Below are 23,477 nucleotides of genomic sequence, written 5' to 3' on the forward strand. Positions count from 1 at the left end.
TATTTTTTTCGTCTTTCCTTTCAAAATACTGCAAGTATGATGTTCTCTATTCAGTCTTGAAAGCCAGAGCCTTCATAGTCATTGAAGTGATGAGCAGAAGCATTGTAAGTGATATACTAAGCCATGAGCCATCATTAACATTTGCATCATGTCCATAGCACAGTGTGCTAAATGTGAAGCATTGTTAATTTATCTGCACAAAGTTTAGATTTATGTCTAATCTGTAAGGTGTACCTTTGCACTATAAACAAGGACATGGCCAAAATCTGCATTAGAGTTAGGCAGAACACTTAGTCTTGATTAGGTAACAAAATACCTGTCCTCAAGTAAAAAGTATTAGGTAAGTGTTAACTAACTGGGACAGATAGGGCCTTCTGAGAAATTTATCCCTCCTGGGTCTACAACTAAAGGTCCCTGGATTAAGAAGCAGGGATTGGAACTGCTTCTGTCCTCCCTCTGTCATCCTGCCATCACTTCACCAGCCTCATAATTCAAACAGCAAAGAAATGAATGCAGCATAGAGTACGTTACATAGATGTTTCATTTGTATTGGCCCAGTCTACAATTCATTTTAAAATGGTAAATTTTTGGGTTGTGGTTGGAAAAAAAGATTGAAAACCTGTAGGATAGATGGTTTAATATGTCTTTTCTAGCTAAAAGTTTCATGATTCTCTGATTTGAATTGAATTAGTTCTAAAAATTAGACACATGGCTGACCTGTTCCATCAGCTATAGTACTGCTAATATCTTTGTTTAGGTTTCCAGCTAATGAAAGGCAAACCCACTGCAGACTGTTTCATCACTGAATTACATCTGTTCCCTCAAAATAATGGGAAAGTTCCCTGGCTTTGTATACAAACTATAGTATCTCATCTGCTAAGCTCTGGATAACTGAGTTGCTGGATAATTGAAACACCACATCCTGGATAATTGCAACACCCTTTTTTAAAGGAATGTTGCATGCTGATATAAGATTATGTCCACATTTTTCTTCTACGTTTTCACAGTGAATGTTCTTGGGTTTTAAAACCAATCTGGTTTATAGTGCAGCATCAAATCATGATGCAGCCTGTTTTAAATTAAATTATGTTTGACATGATGTAATATCCTGTGAGGAAAATTGCTCAAAGCTGCAGATTGTGTCATAGACTTTGAAAAGGTGCTTGGGTGTTTTTCCTGCTCCTCCCTCCCCCCCAAAGATAGGACATGTTTGTAAAATGTTGCTAGAGCGGAGAAGGTGAGAATTGGTGTTCTTTGTACAGCACCTACTAGCCCATTTTAGACATGAAGCTAACACATCTTTATGAACAATGTAATGGCACTTGTTGCAGTTGCATTGTGATTTCTTGCTCTGCCACCTATCTGTAATTTCCATCATCATTCACTTCAGCTTCAAAAGTCAGGGCTAATGAAAAATAAATTAATGTATGGGAATTGTAGTTTGTTACTGTTCAGCCACAGCCTTTAAATCAAAGCTGAAATAATAATAAATTGATGTTGCTTGTAATAACGTAGACCAGCGTTTCCCAAACTATGGGTCGCGGCTGCGGGAAAAAAATACCGGGCCTCAGTGTGGCTGCCGGGAGGGGAGCAGAACGGGGTGGGCTGGGAGGAGGTGTGTTTGGGATGGCAGGCGGTGGAACCAGGGCTGGATGGGGGGGCTGGATGGAGGAGATCAGGAGGAGGAGGATGGGAGAACCAGCTGCCAGAAGCAGGGCTGAATGGGGGCAGCGGGGCTGGTCGGGGGAGGGTTGTTGGGGGAGCTGGGCTGACCAGGGGAGATTGGTTGGGGGCGGGGGGGAACCGGACGCCGGAAGCAGGGCTGGACTGGGGAGATCGGGAGGAGAAGGGGGGTGGGGAGCAGGACTGACCCGAGCATATGCAGACCCGGGCACATGAGTGAGTCCGGCCCCGGGGATTCCATTTTGTGCCCCACCCCCGCCCATATCCTCCCTTGAGTAGTTGCGAATTGCCTGATTGGTAGACACACTCACGCAGCGTGAGCACATCTACCAGCCAGGCAGTTCACAGCTAAGGACTGATACACCTAATTATAATAAAACTTACCTAATTAGAAAATACCAGGTATTTTATATGTCTGGTAATTCCTCAATTTATTTCCCGGACAAAACCCTCAAATACCAGACTGTCTGGTACAAAACCGGACACCTGGCAACCCTACCCTTCCTTGCACCCTCCCTCCTAGCCAGATACCGTACCCCCAATCTGCTCCTGCTCCCGCCTCCTGGAGTGCCCATGCAGCGCTGGGTCCCCCAAACCCTGGCCCGGGCTGGGTGGATGATGCAGCCGGGTGAAACACTGAAAATGTATTCATTTTTCATTCTTTTTTTATATGCATTTATATTTTTGGGCTGCAAAAAACAGTACTGAGAAAAAACGGGTTCCAACTAAAGTGAAAAGTTTGGGAAACCCTGATCTAGACAGCTTTCTATTCATTTTACAGTCCATTTATCAAATCCATATTCCCTTAACTTGCTGGCAAGAATATTGTGGGTGACTGTATCAAAAGCTTTGCTAACACTGGGACTGGGGGCTTTGGGAGGACTAGAAACAACTTATTTGAATATTCATCATTTGCTTAATGAATATGCAAATGAATGTTACCAGTCCTCCAAAAGCTCATGAATGGATTTACTGGTCCCCGTGTCAAAAAGTTTGGGAACCCCTGACGTAGACAGTTACAGCACCATAGGGCTTTTCTGTGAAGGCACTGAAACATTTTATTAAATGTTGAACAAACTTTTTCTTCTTTCTCCTTTTTTCTTGTCTCCTGCACTGTTGTTTATAATTACTGTATTATTTTATTACAATGTGGGACTCTCAGCTCAAGTGTTGTGTGCTTTTTTTCCTTCAGATCACAAGTACCCTTCAAACATTTTATTTGGTTTTAGTTCCTATTGGGTTTGCACCTCTGAATTTCACTTTAGCTTTCAGGTGTCCATGATGAGCTTAAGAACTCAAAGCAAAGTCTTGTTAAAAACCACGGGGCACCACCTGGTTCTGAAGTGAAACCATGAATCTGCCCATGGTTTGGCTCAAAATGGGTCCAAAATGGCACAGAAGATTTGGGAATCTCTCTGTGTTGCCATCCTCACGCATTCATAAAACATGAATCAAGTCAAAGTGTCATGTGGTTGGCTTAAAAACAATGAGATTAAAAAAAATCTCTTTGGGATAGTTCTTATTTGCTTGCTGGCTTTTGAGTCTTTATAGTTCCCATTTTGAAGCTTTATTCTGCAACCATGAGGGCTAGATAATTAGGATTTTTCAAATGAAAGCTGAGATTTTCACACAATCACCTGACTTCAGGGACTTAACCAAAACGTCAAATGTATAGCGTAGGAGTGGGGAGCCTTTTTTGGGCTGGGGGCTGCAGACCCCAGGCAAGTAGATATTTTTGTGCTACAGCTCCGTTGTGGGATAGTGGGGAGGGGGGTGCCAGCGCAGGCTCCCCAGTGCTGGGGAGCGGGGAACCCCAAGCCGGGGCAAGGACTGAATCCAGGGAAGTCAGGGGCCATAGGTTCCCCACCCCTGGTATAGAGATTCACAATAAAAACCATTAGAGTTGGCAATACTGAGTCCATTAGAGAAAGCTGTAGTGGGTTTTGAGTTTTTAACACTCTGGGTGTGTCTAGCTACATGGCTCTGTCGATGGAGCCACGTAAAGTAGTTTACTCGACATAGTCAATGAAGCAGGGATTTAAATAACCCCAGCTTCATTAAAATAGAAATGCCTGCTGCGCTATGCCGACAATCAGCTGATCCGGAGCAGCGTGGCAGTTTAGACATGGCGTGGTCGACAAGGGAAGCCTTGGTCGACTGCTCCTGTAAGCCTCTTCCTGCTGCGCTGTGCTGGATCTCCGTTGACGGAGCCATGTAGTCTAGATACACCCTTTCATCCTACCGTGTCTTACCTAATTACTTATATTTTCTGTTAACTATTTAAAATTAATATTCTTGATACTGAATCAGTCCTGATTAACCAGGTAAACCAATACAGCATTAGGAGCAACAGACCATTGGCTTTGCGAATCAAAGATGTGTGTTTTATAGGTCTGGTAATTTCATGTGCATTTCTTTCCCCCGTTAGACGTACGTCCTGGATACTGTTTCTCTTCTCTGACGAATGGCCGTTGTGGCAATCAGCTCCCCCAAGTTTTAACTAAAATGCAATGCTGCTGTGACACCGGACGATGCTGGTCTCCTGGAGCAACAAGTGCCCCTGAAATGTGCCCAATCCGAGCTACTGGTATGGATCATCTTGCATTTTTTATAATAATGGTTTAGCACTTACTTGTTCAGTTACCCTGTTTCACGAGTAATGTTTGGAATGTTCACTTAGCTGAAATCTTATGAAAAGGATTGTGGCTAGTGGTGAGCAATCTCTAAAGTGTTGGATGTTCAGTCTGAACCTAACTTTTAGGCATCCTTCTCAAAAAATCCTGCAAAAAGGTATTGACTTAGTCCCTCCATAATCCTGTAGTAGGCTCAAGTTCCTTCCCATCTCTCCTCCCACCATGCGCTCCCGTAATCTTTATGACCCTTTGTCTGGTCTCTCAATCATCTGATTGTCATTTTTTTGCTGAAGGCTTGCAAGCACTGAGGGGCCTTTTATTTTAGTTGTGTGATTCCTCTCTATTCATCCTGACTGTCAAGGAATTCATGTGCTCTGCAGTTATTTGCCCCACATTGCATTGAGTGTCTCAGAGAACATGTCCTGTGGAGTCTGGGCTGGTGAGGGCCCAGCAGAGATGTAGTACAAGTGAAACAGAGTGGGAAGGGACAAAGGAAGGATCTGCTTTAGCATGTTGAAGAGAAAAGGTGGACTGAAGGCCTGCTGGAAAATCACAGCAAAGAAGAGCGTAGGAGACTTGAGGAAGATTACAGGGGGGAGAGCTCACTGTAAATCAGGAGCTAGGAGAGGAAGCTTGGTTAGAGTGGAGGTGGAGTAGTGACTTTCTTTATTGATTCCTGGCTCAAGTAGGTTAAAATAGGATGGTGAGTTGTAGGGGAATGCTTTTTTCAAAGGCAGGAGGGAGGAGTGGGAGCTCCCCTCTGCTTTTAACATGCTGCTTGCTTTCTCTTACACGATTCCTGATTATTCCCATGTAACAGCTGAAGAAATCAACTCAGAAAAGTGGTTTGTCTAGGATCACACAGTAAGTCCGCGTCAGAGCAGAATGTAGAACGTAATCACTTCCTGACTCAAACCTGTGCTACGTCTGTCACGTCATGCTTCCTGGAGCAACTTTCTTAGCTTCTCTGTTGATTTGTATTTAGGACCTTTTCTGGTAACAGTGTGTGGGATACAGTGTAGCTACATCCCATGGTGAAAAACAGGTTGTGTCCACACTGCAGTGTGCGTGATACTGGAGAAAGTCCCAGGATCCTTACTTTGTTACCTCCGCCATGCCAGAGCCTTTCCCCACTGTCAGTCTTTCACGGTGGTGGGGAAAGGCTCTGACATGGAGAACGCTGCGGGACACTAAAAACAGCAATGTAGATATGGGAAGCACATAGTGTGTAGAAGCCATGTGCCTCTCTACTTGCCTAAGCAGTGTCTCACTTTCTACACTGCTATTTCTACCCATGTAATGGGATTGTGAAATATGTATCGTACATAAAGTATACCATACATACACCATAATGTAGACCTAACCTAAAATGGAGTTAGTAATTTATAATTTCCTTTCTAAACTGCTTTCAAATTCTCTGATGGAAGGCTAGATACACATACAATGCACACGTGCACACAGAGCATTATCATCAAAAGTATTCCAGGCTCACTGATTTCTAAATATGTCCGAAGGGTGAGCCCAAATCTAGGAATTGTAGGGCTGTCAGTGAATTACATTGGAAAGGCAAAGTCTCTCCAGTTTTGATATGGAAATTTAATGTAATACAAAATAGAGCACTGGTTGCATAATTGGGCAGTTGTCTTTTCAATGTGGGCAGCAAGCACTCTTGCAGCTGTTACTATAAAGTAGGCTGTTTATGGCTGGCAATTATAGATGGAGATTAGAGTTCCAATAAAAAAGGCTTGCACTGTATTCTGTTGCGTACCACAGCAATAATTGTTTATACTGAAGGGCAGAATTCAGCATTAAAACTATAAATACTTTGAAATTGTTATCTGAAGTGTTCAGCCTAGTAGATCCACTTCTCACCTTAACACTTCCTTGGTATTGGCTCTTGGGTCTGTTGGGTGGATTTCTAACACGGGTGCTGTGATTTGTTTTGATGAAAAGAGGATGGTCCAGTAATGTGTTATATTTAGCTACTTTGATACACCATCAGACTTTAACGTAGAGTTATTTCTCTCTCAGAAACTGGTCTAATTGTATACACATTGTCTGTCTGTCTTTCTGTCTGTCTTTCTGTCCCTCCACCTTCTCCCCATAACTAGATTCCTTCTAACTGTGATACATTTAAAAAATACTGTGATAAACACTCTCTCTAATTATGCAGAGCATCAGAGAAGTTCTCTGTGACCTCACAAAAGTGATTTTTCTAAAGTAGACACTCAGGCTATGTCTAGACTGCAAAGAAAAGTCGGAAAAAGATACACAAATTGTGAACCATAATTTGCATATCTTTTTCTGCTTTTTGTTGGAAGAGGCTTTTCTGAAATTTGACCTGTCCACATGGGGCCAAATTTTGGAAAAACCTCCTCTTTTGGAAAATCCCTTCTTCCTCATACAATGAGGAATACAGGGATGCTGAAAAAATGAGTCCACTTTCTCGGAAACTGTTCTGAAAAAGAGGATACCCCCAGGATCCAGGAAAAGCTCTGCAGTGTAGATATAGCCTAAGGATATATCTACACTGCAAGGATATTATGGGATACTGAAATAGGTATCCTGAAATAGCTACTCTGTCTTTTGAAAGCATCCGCTAATGCAAAATATAGCGGGCCTGCTATTTCAGCATCCTTGTAAACTTCATTCTGTGAGGGATAAGGGCTGTCTCAAAATAGTGTGTTATTTCAAAATTTGGCGCTGTGTAGATGCACCAAATTTCAAATAGCTTATTTCTAAATAAGATATGCAATTTCCGTAGTGCAAATTGTGTATCTTATTTCGAGCTAAGGATGTAGTGTAGATGCACCCTTAGGGTGTCCATATGTAGGTGTTTAAAAAGGATTAGATCACCTGTTTGCTGATTTGAACACAACAATAAGGGATTGGGAGTTGCAATTCAGATGTCCATTTTTGAAATTTGGTCTCCTACTCTGTATTTACAAGGGAGTGAAGTCTCTCTGGATTTCCACTAGAACCACTTTTATGCTCCAGTGACGACAGGATATCTAGTGTTCCAGTGGGCAGTCATTGTTGCTATCTTGTGTCTCCAGTTCGGGATACTTCTCCTGGTTACCTCTCCTGTCCTGAAGATGCATGTAGTCATTAGCAGATATTTAAATCTGTTCAGGTCTGCCTTTTTCTCAGCATTCCTTCTAAATGTTCTAACATAAAAGTTGTTATAGTCTAACTGAAAGCAGATTTAACACTTTTTCTGAATGAGGAGTGAAAAAAGAAAATTATAACAAATCTGACAAACTTAAATCACTCCCTCCCTTCCCCCATCCCAAGCTCTTATTTAATAAAAAATTATTGGGAAAGACTTAAAAAATATAGAGTAGTAAAGGGGAGTACAGTGAAAAGTAGATCAGCCTGGCTGTCAAAGAGTAGTAAAACAAATAAAGTATTAGAGGGGTAGCTGTGTTAGTCTGGATCTGCAAAAATGACAAGGAGTCCTGTGACACCTTAGATTAACAGATGTATTGGAGCATAAGCATAAAACAAATCAAGTGGATCATGAAAAGCTAATATTATATTTAACAAATCTACTCTTCCATACTTATTCAGCTTAACTTTCCTGGATGTGTCCTTAGGAATAGGTAAATTAGGAACTAATTTATCTCTTAGCATTATTTTTACCAAATTCCTTCATTATATGCCCCAAAGCCTTCAAGGTTTGCGTGCACATATGGCTTTGGGTATACATGTTTTGTGGGCATGATTAAAAAGTTCACCTGAAAATGTGGCTATGTGATCATCCATTATATCTGCATATTACATCTTTAAAATATATGTAAAATTGCTTTCAATATTATAGGTTTTGTTAATGTAAGATATGTAGCCTTCAGGTTCACTGTTCTTATACTGGGCTAATCAAGGTAACTTGAAATGTGAATGGAAGACACAAATTCAACCCTGGAGCCTTAAAATTTCACTTGACCTATAGGAAAGAAGAATTTTCTTAACAGAAACTCAGTGTTTTTCTGTGAAATCCATCCTATAGGACTGAGTGAATTTTTAAGACTTCAGGATGGTAGTTAATTTGGGATCTAGTTCAAAAGTTCTTTTGCCCATTGAATTCATCAGAGGTTTTGCCTAAAAGGGACTAAATAAATACAATAGGACTGGTTCTTTGATGCCCCCTCATGGCTTTTAAGTGTAGATTTCCAATTACATTTTCTCTTTTTACTGGTAGTATTCTGATGAAATGTGTACTAAATTCCACATTAGACATGAAAGCCAACTCACAGATTAAGGTCCTTTGTTATGAAACAAATTCATTTAGTTTCCATTTCCCAGAAGAGGTATTTCATGTCTATCACCAGACTGACGTGCTTTGTATTCAATGTTTCAGAGGAGTATCGCAAGTTGTGCGTGGTAGCCAGTCTAGTGCCTGGGAGACCTGAAATTTTTCCAGACCGTCCAGGTGAAGTCCCTCCTGTTATTTATCCTCCTGTGATCCCCGGAATACCACATCAGCCGGACTTTCCTGTTCCATCACGGAGCCCACCTGCACATGGTAAGAATAAATATTAGCCTTTTCCCTCTAGGATATTGGCTCTTCACATTAAAAATGTGAATTTCTTAAGAGCAGTATGCTGTCTCCTATTGCTGCTGTCCTGTGCTTGCTTTGGGTGAGGCATGTGCACTGACTGGGTTTCAGGTTAACTACGTCCCGTTCTCCTTGTTACCAGGTCCCTTGTGGTAGACTTGCATTCTCTGTAATGCTTTTCCCTTCTAAATGGATATATAAGGCTCAGTCTTGAGCCTGAATGTCTGTGCAGGGGAGTAAGGAGTAAAATCCCAGCCCATGATAGTACATTAATATAATGGACCTCTCAGATACTTCAGTTGAATTCAGTAAAGTCTCCCAAGGATATGGCAGGAAATTGCTGTATTGCTCACACTTGCATCAAGGAGAACAGCTGCTGCTCCCTGGCTGCTGCTTCTAGGCAGTTGGGAATTGGATGGGGAGAAGGTGGAAGCAAAGCTTCAGTTCCCTTCGGCTGCACACTCATCCAGCACATTGGATCATGCAAGTGAGCCACCACAAAGAAAGAAGTAAACTATTCCAAGGAGAAGGCTGGGGGAAGGTTAACTGTGTCTGGTGTAGGGATGTAAAAATCCCTATCAATCAGTTAACCAGTTATACATTAGGTTAACCTAACATTTAACCAATTAATCAACTAAGTGGAATCCTGGGCAGGGGACCACTACAGCCCAGCTAGCGGGGCTCCTGCTTCCAGCTCCGCCCAGGGCTGGCTGCTGGTTCCTGGCCCCAGCCATGCAAGGTGGCCCCCACGGGAGCTCTGGAGCAGCCCTCAACCCATGTGAGGCCACAGGCATGGGGCTGCTTCCAGGTAACTGGTTAATCATTACCCAAGAAGTATCACCCAGCAAGGGTGACACTTACCAGCACATCTCTAGTCAGGTGCAAAGAGGAAGTAGGAAAAGAACTGATACTCTCAGAGTGTCAGTTCATTCCCTGTCCTGTTGCTTATTCAAGCTGGCTTGCAAAATGCCAAAGCAGCCAACAGTGAGTACTTGCCAAGTGATACCGCATAATTACCACTGCAATCTTCTGAGTGCCTGTGCAATTACTAGCTATAAAAATGGAGATATTTGAGGTACTGTGCTACTGTGTAGCAGCTATTGGTTAATGATGACTTTTTATAGTCCTATATAATACCACACACCTACTTTATTCTTCATGCATCTGTGTGTGTGGGTGGTTTGGGTGGGTTCATAAATGTTGTCATGCAAAATGGGAAAGCAGAATTATACATGTTACCATCAAAAAGTCAACATTTATCAGCTATTCTCCGGCAGTGCTGTTTCCCCACACGTAGTGCTACCCAAGTTCTTCTCTATCTGATGATGGGAGGTAAATGTTAACTTTTTAATTGAGAACACTGAATTGTGTATTACAGAAAATCATTTATAACTATTAATTTTCTTTTCTAACTTTTTCTTTTCAGTGGTCTTGCCAGTTAATTTCACTGACTATTGCCAGCTATTCAGACATCTGTGCCTTAATGGGCGCTGTATCCCAACTCCTGGGAGCTACCGCTGCGAGTGCAACAAAGGATTCCAACTGGATGTCCGAGGGGAATGCATTGGTATGGGATTTTCCATGTGCCCTGTAAATCGGACAGTGATAATTGTACTGTTTTCCTGGCCCATACCGTATAAAGACCTTCATTCATTTCTTTTTAAAACAAACCCAGAAGCTGGTTCCATGTTTAGAATGGCTGTAACACTTAATTGGACTTCAGATGCAAACTCATATTTATAATGGTTTTACCATGTTCCTAGAACTGGAAGGGACCTTGAAAGGCCATTGAGTCCAGTCCCCTGCCTTCACAGCAGGACCAAGTATCATCCCTGACAAATGTTTGCCCCAAATCCTAATGGCCTCCTCAGGGATTGAACTCACAACCCCGGGGTTTAGTAGGCCAATGCTCAAACCACTGAGCTAGCCTTCCCCCCCGGTGTATCCCTCTTTTACATGTATCCCTCTAATGTATTACATGTAAAAAAATCCCTTGTGATAAATTAAGTTTTAACCACAATCAACCACACTTTATGCTTAAGAAAAATATTTTTAATTTTAAATAGTTAGAATACTTAGAACTTAATCAGTTTAAAATGTTGCCTGCAGTTTAAATATACAATTTACAATCACAGAGTAAAGTAACATTTATAAAAATAAGGTCAGATCGTATAGTCCTTATTAAGCAAAATGACTTCAATTACTATTGATTTATTGACATTTTGCCCAACTAAGCAATAAATAAGGAGGCTTTAGCCCACTGTAAAGTGGAGGTTATCTACTATATATTTGAGGGAGTTTGTCTGTCTATCTGTTCAAGAACTTGTCCTAAACGTTAAGAGCTAGGACAACCAAATTTGGTACCCAACTTCCTTTTATCATAACTTAAAAGCAAAGCCAGAGTTTGGTTGTGCCAGGAAAATGTTTCCAGAATGGCATTGTTTTTCATAAAACCATACAGAAAAAAAGACAATCATCAGGCAGGTGAAAAGGACTGGCTAGGGAACTACCCCTCCCCCTGTCTGGGATTGCCCTAACGCTGAGCTTCCCACACCACTGGGCCCTTTAGGGAAGGCTTGGGGGCCTGTAGCTCTTCCTCCTCCCCCTCTCACGAGTCATACAGGAATGTTGCTGGTTGTTCCCCTTAGTCAGGGAATGAGGGGAAAGTGCACAGTTTCCTGCATACCTCACTCTGGCTGGGGAATGCAGGGAGCAGAGGAACCTGAACCTGCCCCAGCTGGGGGGGATATACACCCTTTCGCCAGCTGTCCCCACTGGAGCTGCAGTGGTCATAGAGAGGTGCTTTTCACTGAGCTCCAGGCTGCTGCAGTGAGAGTGAGCTGGGATAGTCCTCTTTCCCTTGGGCAACCTGCATACTAAATTCCTCATTCCCAGCCCCACCTCAAAGCAATGATTTAAATAAAGAAAACCAAAAATTAATTGTGGTAAGGATCTGAGCAATGCTGGATAAATCTTCTAGTTGTAAATAACAGCAGGTATTGATCTTCTGCTAATAAACACATAGGCTACGTCTACACTGGCCCCTTTTCCGGAAGGGGCATGTTAATTTCACCTATCGTAGTAGGGAAATCCGCGGGGGATTTAAATATCCCCCGCGGCATTTAAATAAAAATGTCCGCTGCTTTTTTCCGGCTTTTAAAAAAGCCGGAAAAGAGCGTCTACACTGGCCCCGATCCTCCGGAAAAAGCGCCCTTTTCCGGAGGCTCTTATTCCTACTTCGAAGTAGGAATAAGAGCCTCCGGAAAAGGGCGCTTTTTCCGGAGGATCGGGGCCAGTGTAGACGCTCTTTTCCGGCTTTTTTAAAAGCCGGAAAAAAGCAGCGGACATTTTTATTTAAATGCCGCGGGGGATATTAAAATCCCCCGCGCATTTCCCTACTGCGACTCATGAAATTTACATGCCCCTTCCGGAAAAGGGGCCAGTGTAGACGTAGCCATAGGCTACATCCATATTGCGCATTCTTGTGCAAGAAGATATGCAAATGAGGTGCAGCGATTAATATCGCCATGCCTCATTTGCATTCCTAATGAGCTGCCATTTTTGTGCAAGGGGCTTTTGTGCAAGAAGGAGCAGTCTACACTGCTCCTTGTGCAAAACCTGCCTCTTACGCAAGAGCCATTCTGCCTGAAAATAAGCGTCGGACCATCTCTTGCACAAGAGGAGGGGGGTTTTGCACAAGAAGGAGCAGGGTAGACTGCTCCTTCTTGCACAAAAGCCCCCTGTGCAAAATGGTACTCATTAGGTATGCAAATGAGGCACGGCAATATTCATCTCCATGCCTCATTTGTATATCTTCTCACGCAAGAATGCACAATGTAGACGTAGCCAGATAGGATAATGTTTACAATACAGCTGCTCCCATGGAGCGGTCATAAAGGCAGTCCGCAAGTTACGAACGCAACCTGCGCTTATGAACAGCACGGTCGCGTGTAACTCAATTGGGTCCGAGTTACGACTGGATCGAGTTACGGCCAAGTGTTTGGTCCGTAACTCGTTCGTAACTCGGAGAGAGGCTGTAGTCCCCTTGCATTTGTCTGTGACTAACAACCAGATTTAGAACATGCAATTCTAGAGATGAATTCTAATAATAATTTTAAAATGTAAACGCAGCAGTTTACATAGAGACTTGCTCTATTTCGAGGGGTTTTTTTTTTTTTTTAAGGTACAACATTTATATGGAAAATAATTTTTGACTTAATATCCAGTGCTTGCCTAGAACTTTTGAATATGAAATACTATATGTATAATATAGAATTATATTGGTGAGGGCAAACATTACTAATTTTTGAGTATTACATAACATGTTATTTTAAAAAGTATGTTTTGCTCATGTAAAATATACTAATAAAATAGCTCTCAGGCCTGAATACCTGCCAAGCAAATGTCTTACTAAAAATATCCGGTCTATATTTTACAGATGTCGATGAATGTGAGAAGAATCCTTGTATTAGTGGAGAATGTATAAATACCCAAGGATCGTACATATGCCAATGTCGTGCTGGATATCAGAGTACGCTTACTAGGACAGAATGTCGAGGTGAGCTACAGCATTATACACCTAGATGTACTTCTCTGTACACACCAGAGAGGGATAATATTTTGTTATTCTTAGGCAAAGTTAAACATATGCATTGTATAAGTATTTTTTTTACATAAGTGATATAGTTTAGTAAAAAATACCTTTTCAAAAAGGCTAATGCAAACCTACCTTATGGTTGAGTTGGTACCACAAAGTACTAAGTCTCAGAGGAGGCCAGGATCATGAAAAGAAATTTGGATGTAGGAGAATTTACCTATCTCTGAGATGCAAAGTGCATTTTTCACCACTCTCAAACATTTCTGGACAGTGTTGGGATATGAATTTGGTTTTAAAGTTGCATCTGCTCCCTTGCTAGTTAATTGATTAGATATTTCTGCTGAGAAAGCATTTGATTACTCAATGAGGGCATGACTGGAATATATTACAGGAAGACAATCATGCAAATAGGGTGAGTTTGAATGCTCAAAGACTCAGATTTGTTTTCATCATATTTCCCCTTTCTATACAAAGAACAGGATTTCCTACCCATTCTAGGGATGTAAGGGAGTAGCTGACTAGACAACTACCTGATAAGCCTATGCTTATTGGGTAGTCTAGTCAACTACTCGCATTCCCCCCTTCTCCCGCTGCCTTTGTATCAGAGGCAGTAGGGTGGGGAGGGAGCAGGGGCTGCTACTGGATAGGTAGGCAGCCTGGCTTAGTCGTGGCTCGCACCTGGTATGGGACCAAATCCTGCTGCAGCTCTGCAATTTAAAATGCAGTAGGAGCTGGGGAGGAGGTGGGGGGCGAGGCGGGGTGGGAGGCATGAGCCGGGACTGAATGGTGCTGCCTATTGACTAATCAACTACTCCATTAGTTAAATACCCTGCTTAACAGCCCTCGCCTGGGCTCTGAAGTTGAGTGTAGTAATAGAGATGACCGTAAAAGAAAAAAGGGAAGGTCTCAAATTCTCTTCAGTCTTAATACATAGCTTTTAGTATCTACTGAAAAGTCCTGACATGAAGTGGAAGGCTTTTTTCTTTGTTTATTTAAAATTATTACCTAGGATCTGCTTTATCAACTTCATTTTCACAAGAGTCCTGTGAACTGTTTCTTCAGCAAACTAGTAGGGGACATTTAGTGACCATTGAGATGGCATTACAGGGAGACACAAAGGAATTCATGTAAAGTGCAGTTCTTCTCCAACAAGGTGGCTGGAACTGGATTCTTGCCTCTCCTCTAGCCTTTTGGCTACTACTATATGATAAGGACTTCCAAGAGGTAGACTTCCTAAGAAGTGAATGAGTGGCACAGAAAATGAATGAGATGGGTATTTCTGGTTATTTTTGATTATGGGAACTCAGAACATTATTTTCCCACTGTGCAATGAAAATAGTAATTTAAACCCAGAAGGGGATTGTGAGTAGTCTTTACGGAACCTAAGGCTGCCATGACTGTTTTTAGGATGGACTATTGTACAGGCAGTCCCCGGGTTACGTACAAGATAGGGACTGTAGGTTTGTTCTTAAGTTGAATCTGTATGTAAGTCAGAACTGGCGTCCAGATTCAGCCGCTGCTGAAACTGACCACCAGTTCCGACTTACGTACAGAATCAACTTAAGAACCCCAAGGTCCCCAAGTCAGCTGCTGCTGAAACTGATCAGCAGCTGATTCCAGGAAGCCCGGGGCAGAGCAACTCTGCCTCGGGCTTCCTGTAGTCAGCGCTGGTCAGTTTCAGCAGCAGCTGACTTGGGGACGCCTGGGGCAGAGCAGCTAGGGTGCTGCTGGGTTGCTCCAGTAGCGCCGCTCCTCGGCGCTACTGGACCAACCCAGCAGCACCCCATCTGCTCTGCCCCAGGCATCCTGATTCAGCCGCTGCTGAAGCTGGCCAGCAGTGGCTGAATCAGGACGCCTGGGGCAGAGCAGCTGGGGTGCTGCCGGGTTGGTCCAGTAGTGCCCAGAGCGGCGCTGCGGGACCAACCGGCAGCGCCCCAGCTGCTCTGCCACAGGCGTCCGGAGAAAAGCCTAGTCTGCTGGGGGGGGGGGAGCGTACTAGCTGTGCCCCCCCACCCCAGCGGACCAGGAAGACGCAGGTGGCGGACCAAGACGCACTGCGGTCCCGCCGCCTGGGTCCTCCGCGGCTTTGCTCCCAGTCTCCCTGGTCTGCTGGAGACCAGCAGACCAGGGAGATGGGGAAGCAAAGCTTCTGAGGACGCCAGCTGCGGGGCGTCTGGGCTGTCCCGCTGCCGGCTTCCCCTGAGGCTTTGCAAAGCTGCGGAGGGGCTCAGGCAGCAGGGCAGCCTAGGCGCGCCTGGGCTGCCCCGCTGCTGGCTTCCCCGAGGCTTTGCAAAGCCGCAGGGGGGCTCGGGCAGCAAGGCAGCCCAGGCACGCCTGGGCTGCTCCGCTGCCGGCTTCCCCGAGGCTTTGCAAAGCCGCGGGGGGGCTCGGGCAGCGGCTTTGCTCCGCGTCTTCCTGGTCTGCAGACCAGGGAGACATGGAGAAAGCCCCGGAGTACACGGGCGGCAGGACCGCGAGGTCCCGCAGTCCGTGTCCTCCGGGGCGAGCCCCGTTCCTAACTGCGGATCCGACGTAAGTTGGATCCGCGTAAGTCGGGGACTGCCTGTATATCAGGATTGGGTGTCCAGTCTCCTGTCTCACAACCCCCTACATGTCTAAGCAAAGACCAGTTGCTGATGAAAAGCTGGCAGGTGGACTGTGTCTGAACTGCAGATGTACCAAGGTAAGATAGAAACTTACCAGAGCAACAGAGTGGGTCTTCTGCCACTGTAAGAATCCATCTCCCCAAGAGACAGTAACTAGGTAAATGGAAGAATTCTTCCTACAGCTACTGTTGCGCTAGGACTGTCTACACTAAGGTGGGGCGGATGAGGAAGGGGAGTCAGCTCAGCTTGCTTAAGTCTTTCCAGAGTGTGTATTTTTCATGCCTCTGAATAGATTTAGCTGTGCCAATATAATTTTTCAGCATAGACCAGCTTTTAGTGTGTTTTGCACTAGGAAAGACCAAATGAAGAAGTGAAGATAATGACCAAAAGCAGTAGTGCTTAAACTAACAATTTATTACAGATGGCATAGGTGAACATAGTACTGAATGAAGTCAGAATTGGATACTCTTAACACCATTACTTAGAGGAGCCTCAAGAAAAAAATAATTTGGGACTTTTATGCGTGGTTAAAGAGATATTATAGGATGCTCAAAAGAAAGTAAAGTTCAGAAATCACAGTGGAATTAGAGGATCAGAGTTGGAAGCAAAGAATTAAAAAACAAAGCCTAGAGAAAACATCTGCAAGCAGCCCTAGCAATGAGGGGACTAGACAGGCACATGACCAAGTGCCTCATTGCCAGAAAGCTTGAAAAGAAAACCACCAGCACTGGTGTGGGATCTTTTCTTTCTGACTCAGAAGAGCAGCAGCAATACAAACTGCTGTCTGCAGAACAATAGGGCATTTGAAAGAAGTGCCCATGGTGTACATCTCTAGGAATATCTGACCCAAGTGTTCACCAAACTGTCTTGCCTTTAGCATGGTACAATCACATTCTCCTGCTCAGTCAGTCAGAGAAGTGGGACTTCAAGGCATGTCATGTTTGTTATATTGCTTTAATTCAATTGGCTGTGAATCATTAAATTCATACAAGCCTGGTGGCCATTGCAGTTAGAGTGTGGTCACTTCACAGTTCTTTTGCAATTCATCGCAGTACTGCTTGTCACGCTGCAGTTTTAAAATATGCTAAAACAGGCAGGACCAACCACTTCTGTAGGAAGGACTTTAAGGAACAGTTATTCAAAACTACGTTTGCCAAAATGTGCATGCTCCTTGTGTGGTGGCAAAAAATAGCATTTACATTTAAAGTGGACAAGTGCAGGTGCAAGTACCTGTTCTGCCTGCACGGGTGTTTCTATTGCACATACCAATGTGAGTTTTTACAGTTGCATGTCTCGCTGTGCTGTTGCACCCCTTTCTGAAAGGTCCTCAGTAACCTTGGGACTTTTGTAGGTACTAAGGTGCTATGTGATGAGTCTGTGACAGATACAATAATATTCTGACCAAACCTTAGAAAATTAAGATAAATATTATTGAATTAGATTAAATTGGATACATTGTATTAAACATCCAATTGTTTGTGTGTTTTTATGTAACTCAAGATGTGTTAATGTAATTCCTCTGGTTATCAGCCCTTTGGAAGGGTTTGCATCTAAATCAAACTGGATTCTTCAGGGACACAGAGATGCGTGCGTGCATGTGTACGCGTGCAGACACAAAAAGGATTTTTGATTAAAGAGACTGGTTTTAAACAGGCTCAAGGCCTTCTTCCTAATCCAGCAAACGGACAGGACCCTTGGTGTAAAAAGTCCCCAATCTTTAGGAAGGACTGGACCTACTGATGATCCCATATGACTCTGTACTTGTTCTGAGCTGAAGCTGTGGTGATCTTTGAAACCCCAAGAGAACCTGTTAGATGGGGTTTGAAGGATTTCTTCTGCTAATGCCCATGTTAGAGTTGGGGTGATCTCAGGTAGGCTTGTAGTATGCATATAGATTTTTTTTGTTGTTGTCTTTGTAGTGGTTTTACCTTAAGAATACAATAGACTTGGCATTGGAAGTTCTGTTCCTATACTGGTGAATGATTACTCTATCTCTAAAGAGAAAGTAAGAAAGCTTGTGTTGGCAGAGTCACTTGCTTGAATATGACAGTTTTGTCAGGGGCTTTGCTTCTTGGAACTACTCCTCATAAGAGGGGAGTGAAATGCGGGTCTCCACTCAGAAGATGAGATAGCCAAGGGAGCCTGAAGCCTCAAGTGGGCGCCTTTGTGGGACCACAGATTTGGAACACAGGTGCAGTTGCCCTGAACTGTGACAGAGTCCCATTGATGTAATTATTAAACCCGGCATTTCAGATCCCACAGTACTTATACAGCTATTACTCAAATTCCCAAGAACTTCAGTAGGAGTTTGACTGAGTAAACTCTGAGTAAAAATTAGTGAAGATCTCAAATTTGGGCCTACTAAAGAGATTTTCCACACTAAAGCTGGCAGCTCTGTGTCTAGTGATTAAAACTCAAAGAATTTCATTCAGTGACATAAGGAGGCAAGTAAAACAGCACTGGGGAAAAAAATACAAGTAGTATTACCAGGATTAGCCAGAAGAGGCAAACAGAGAACAATAAAATGGCAAAGATTATTTTCTTCACCACGAGTCAGCTAGCAGCAGGTAAATACAACTGAAGATCCTTAAGGACTGCCATTGGAATTACCTGGGACCGAGCCCCACTCTCAACTTTGTAGCAAGAAACTGAAGAAAGGGGCCCAAGAGGCAGGAAAATTCCTCTTGCCTCGTTTCCTGTACATCACCCCTGTCAGCCTTCACGTTGTACCTAGGAATCATGGGAATGGGACTTGCTGAGGAAGAAACTATGGGATGATTCTTGCTTCTGCTGGTCCTTGAATTCCCTGGCAGCCCAACCATTGAGGGGATTCCCTCTACAAGTGCTCAGTGGAGATGGTTGCCACGGAAGGGAACTGTGATTTTAAGCACAATTAATTCTGCCTCAGATATTAATATAGGTAGCTGGGGACATGAGTCTCTTCTCTGCTCATCCCCAATCCCTGGCAGAGCCCTTTTGGATAGAACACCTGTCAAGGGGCGTCTGTATCACGGCTGAGGAAATGGAGAGTGACTGGGTAGGGGAGGAGGCATCTGCATGAACTGGTCCAGATCTTTGTACAGAGTCTCCTGAGGGCAAGAATCTCTGGGAGATGTTCCAGTGCTTGACGAACAGCACTGAGTGATCTAAAAAACGTCTAGACAGTTTGTCTCAGCATCCCTCCCCCTCATTTAGGGGAGAAGGAGAGCTGCCAGCCTTGTGTGATATCACTAGGCAGGTCCTCCAAGACCCTGCCAAGGGCCTCCAGCAGAGAGAAGGAAATGAGGATTTGATGTTTTCAATATACAAATAAGTAGAAAACATTTTGTTTTCATATCTTGGGGATGGGAAAATCTCCAAATGTCTCACTGTATTCCTACTTCAAACAATAACAGATAAGGACAACAAGCCTTTAGTTTTGTATATCCTTTCACTTTTAGTAAGTTTAGATTTTAGTGAAAACCCTTTTTGTAAGGATCTGAAATGGAGAAACTCACATATAATCAGCTAGAAGGCTCCTGAACCCTATTTTAGCAACATACAGTCTAGTGTTTTCTGAACTAAAGTTCAGTTCCTGCTGCAAAATGAAATTTCTTTCAAACTAATCATTTGATACTGATACTTCCCCCCCAATCTTAATGTTCAGTTATGCAAATCAAACCTTTCTAGGCAAAGGACATTTTTATATGGAGGCAAGAAACTGGAAAAGAAACAGCAACTTACATTTTTTGGTTTTTGCTTGGCTTTCAGATATCGATGAATGTTTACAGAATGGCCGGATCTGTAATAATGGACGGTGCATAAACACAGATGGCAGTTTTCACTGTGTTTGCAATGCTGGCTTTCATGTGGCAGTCGATGGGAAAAACTGTGAAGGTAAGAGTTTTTTCTATAGTTATTTCCCATCGATGATTACAATTCCAAACGATTACTCATTTAAAAAAAAAATAAAAAGACTTGGGGTGGAGGGAGAGAAGGAGCTGGGAATCAAATTTCTAAATACCTTTTCTTGTGTCTGGGAGGGCAAGTAAACCATCCTTTGCAGCCAATTCTGGAGCCTTGGCTTGGCAATCGGCAGCAGGATGTCTGTCCAGCAAAAGAAATAGTACATACCACTATCGCAATATGTAGAGTTCCTTTGATGGGAGTGGTATGTTTTAGAGTGGAACACAAATCACTTGCTGCATGATTTTATTGTGAGATTAACAGAATGCTATATGGGACCTTACTGGATGTCTAGCAATGTGCTTTATTTCGATTTCCTTTGAGCCAACCGAGAGAAAATCTAGGTTTCAAAATTTGAAAATGTGAACTTTAATTGATGTGTTCCTACCTCATAGACCTATGGTGGGGGCGGGGGGGAGTAGAATGTTCTTTCTCGTGCTTCCCAAGGTCCTTGGGAGAGTTTCCAGTGATCTATTCAGACATTAAAAGAATTTAAAGCATTGTTCTTAGAAATGCTTTTGGCAGAATATTATCTCAGTGATTCAGCTCAAAGCCTTTATGCCAAAATTCCTGGTTGGGATAGAGACACAATTTTTTAAAATATCATAAATAATTTTGGTCAGACCTAGCCTGTAAGTAAAAAGAAACCAAACCATGTCTAGGAGTATAATTTCTGTCCAAGACAGCTGCAGAAAATAGCATGATTCTGAATATATTGTAATGTCTTTTTGATCCAGTGATTTTATGTTAGTAGTGATTTTGTTAATCCTTGGTAGAGACAGACATTTTAGAGATCTATTTGTCTTACTTCCTTTAAGTTTAATTTAATACTATCGACATCTATTTAAATATCAAATATGTAACGATATCATCTAAATATAAATTAAAATCTGTTGTTACCCAAGGCCTGACCTCTTCCTTTCCCACTAAATTCCATGTGCTAATAAGAACCAGTGCAGTGTATATGACAATCTGATAAAACATTTGTAATTCTATTAAGCATGTTGCCACAATGTGTCTGAACATCTTGTATTGCATCAATTTCTAAAATCATTGCATCTGCTGCACTGTAGCTGGTCAAAGTTTGCTCTTGGGAGTGTACACATACAGTACTCATTAAAGAAAATGGGAACTCGGCATGCATATGTCAGATCTTAAGTGTAGATTAAACTGATGACTAGTCCTGGTCTTTGATAGATTTAATGCCCCCAATTTAATACTGTCCTGTATCTTGTATGCTCATTTATATCAATGCAGAATAAGTGCAAAACAAGTATAAAATGTTACCAAAATGAGAGAGCGCATTTTGCATTCAGTTTGCATTGATGTGAATGATTGCAGAAGGTACAGGACAGCAAAAGATTAACCCCATTTATCTATTAATACTTAATATGTAAGAGTTGTGGAGAATGTGTCGATTATATTTATAACTTGTGTGTTAGTATTAAACAATAGATTGTTTTCAAATATTGAAAATAAATGTAAATTGAAATGGCTTTTACTTCATATTACAAACTAGATATTTCTCAGGGAAGAGAAAAATACCTTTCATTCCATACACTTGGTCACAGAGGATACCTGATGCTTGTACAATTCAGTGTTAGTAAGTTTTCTAATAGGCAACTTGTCACCTAAAGAAGTGAAGTGATAATTTTATTTTAAAATTAACGTTAGCATATGAAGAGATTGCCCCACCCCCTCCCCCTATGCAGGTTTGAGAAACATCCTGAGGAGTCTGTGTCGCACAAATCTGGGATCAATGGGGGTTAGAGGAGTTTTCACTCCTACCACAATCTTCTCCTCCACCCACATGTAGGTATTCTTGTCTTAATAACAAAAAATTGTGATTACCATTCAACCTGAAGGTTGTCTATAGTAAAGCTTTCACATATCTGAAAACCACATTTTCTCTTCACCAAGGGAGGCTTAGGTCTCAATTTGGAAAACAACAAGTGTTTTCCCAGGTGGCAGTTGCAAGGCTTTCTTCTGTATGGAGAGGGGGGGGGAGGAGGAGTGCGCACACGCACGTGCCTGCTTTTCAGTGATTTAAAACATATTTCTTCACTTACAGATGATTCAGTGCTGTAAATATGAGTAGTTTCTCTGGGCATCCTCCATGACAGGGATTTTGGTTCCATCACCTGTTGATACTTACCATAGATTCACCCTGCCACGTGAGAGTTTGGTTTGGTCCGATCCATTATTTTGAGGAGGTTGTTAACAGAAGCTCTTACTGTTTTGTCAATGTGAACATTTGTATCCATTCTGTGCAATTTCAGATATGGATGAATGCAGCATAAGGAACATGTGCCTTAATGGGATGTGTATCAATGAAGATGGCAGCTTTAAGTGCATTTGTAAACCTGGTTTCCAGTTAGCATCTGATGGACGTTATTGCAACGGTGAGTTTGTCAATGATGATTACAATAAATTAGTGTTTTCAAAGGGCATGTGGTTTATTTCTCTGTGACAGCTTAAAGAATCACTGGATTTCCTTTTACACTTTCACCCAACACTGACCCATGAGACCAAGAAAGACTTAGCAAGATTCCTGTCAAATATGTTCTTTAATCATCTGGAAAGATCTAGCATTGACCAAGGCAATTTCTCCTAACCACAGTATTAGAAACTCATAAACAATCAGTGGAAATATTACTGGAGTAAAGACTGAAGGATTTAGGTCAATGATACTTCTGGTCTACCCCTTTATCTTCTGCAGCTAGGCTCTGATATATTTTCCCTTGTCTCTTCCTGCTCCTCTCGTTGGCCATCCAAACACCCTGACTCTCTGTCATCCTTGGGTTTTTCCTCACACTCCTATTTCTATGCTTCCCACCCTATCTAGCACTCTGGGGAAGACTGAGCACCCTGATTGGTGGGAACCTAGATGAGCGCATTACAGCAGCTGAGTATTTCTCTTTTGGAAAAATAAAACAGTTTCAGCCTCTTTGGATGACAATCTAACATTCTATTTGCTGACTGGGTCATCATCATTTCCGTCTGGTCCCTTAAGAAACTGGGAGATTTCTGTGTATGTATCTCATATTTCAACAAGTTTTATCGGCACAAAGCAGAAGTTGAAGCAAGGAATAAACAAACGCTCAGCCAAGTTACAGTTTTTCTTTTTAAAAATTGCAAATCTTTTAGCTCTAGGGATCAAGTCAGCAATTCCCTAGGGTAATGGAAAAAAAAAAAAAAAGGTTCATTGGCTCATACTGGAGCTTGTTTTTTATTCCCTGAAGAGCAGTCATATAAAAATCATGATTTTGATTTCAGTTAATATTCAGTTTTATATTCAGTTAATATTCAGTTTTAAATACAATCATTAATACAAAAGATAAATGAATGTGAATCCATGTCTTGGGTCTGGATTGGAACCACATCTTGTCTGAGAACGTGGACTCAGATCAGGTTTCACAGATCTGGTAGAACTTTGAAAAGCTAATACAATAGTTATT

At 42.5% G+C, this 23,477-nt stretch overlaps 1 protein-coding gene across 2 annotated transcripts in view; it reads left to right on the plus strand.

The window, feature by feature from the left end:
• Positions 1–23,477, plus strand: part of FBN1 (fibrillin 1) — a 222,762-nt gene that overhangs the window by 91,682 nt on the left and 107,603 nt on the right. For both annotated transcript variants that reach the window (XM_006135061.4, XM_006135062.4), the window contains exons 10-15: positions 4,112–4,270; positions 8,674–8,838; positions 10,298–10,438; positions 13,310–13,429; positions 19,825–19,950; positions 22,299–22,421. In XM_006135061.4, the coding sequence (XP_006135123.2) occupies positions 4,112–4,270; positions 8,674–8,838; positions 10,298–10,438; positions 13,310–13,429; positions 19,825–19,950; positions 22,299–22,421 (834 nt within the window). The remainder of the gene's footprint in view (positions 1–4,111; positions 4,271–8,673; positions 8,839–10,297; positions 10,439–13,309; positions 13,430–19,824; positions 19,951–22,298; positions 22,422–23,477) is intronic.

The sequence above is a fragment of the Pelodiscus sinensis genome, chromosome 14 (genome assembly GCF_049634645.1).
Source record: "Pelodiscus sinensis isolate JC-2024 chromosome 14, ASM4963464v1, whole genome shotgun sequence".
NCBI classification, from domain to species: domain Eukaryota; kingdom Metazoa; phylum Chordata; order Testudines; family Trionychidae; genus Pelodiscus; species Pelodiscus sinensis.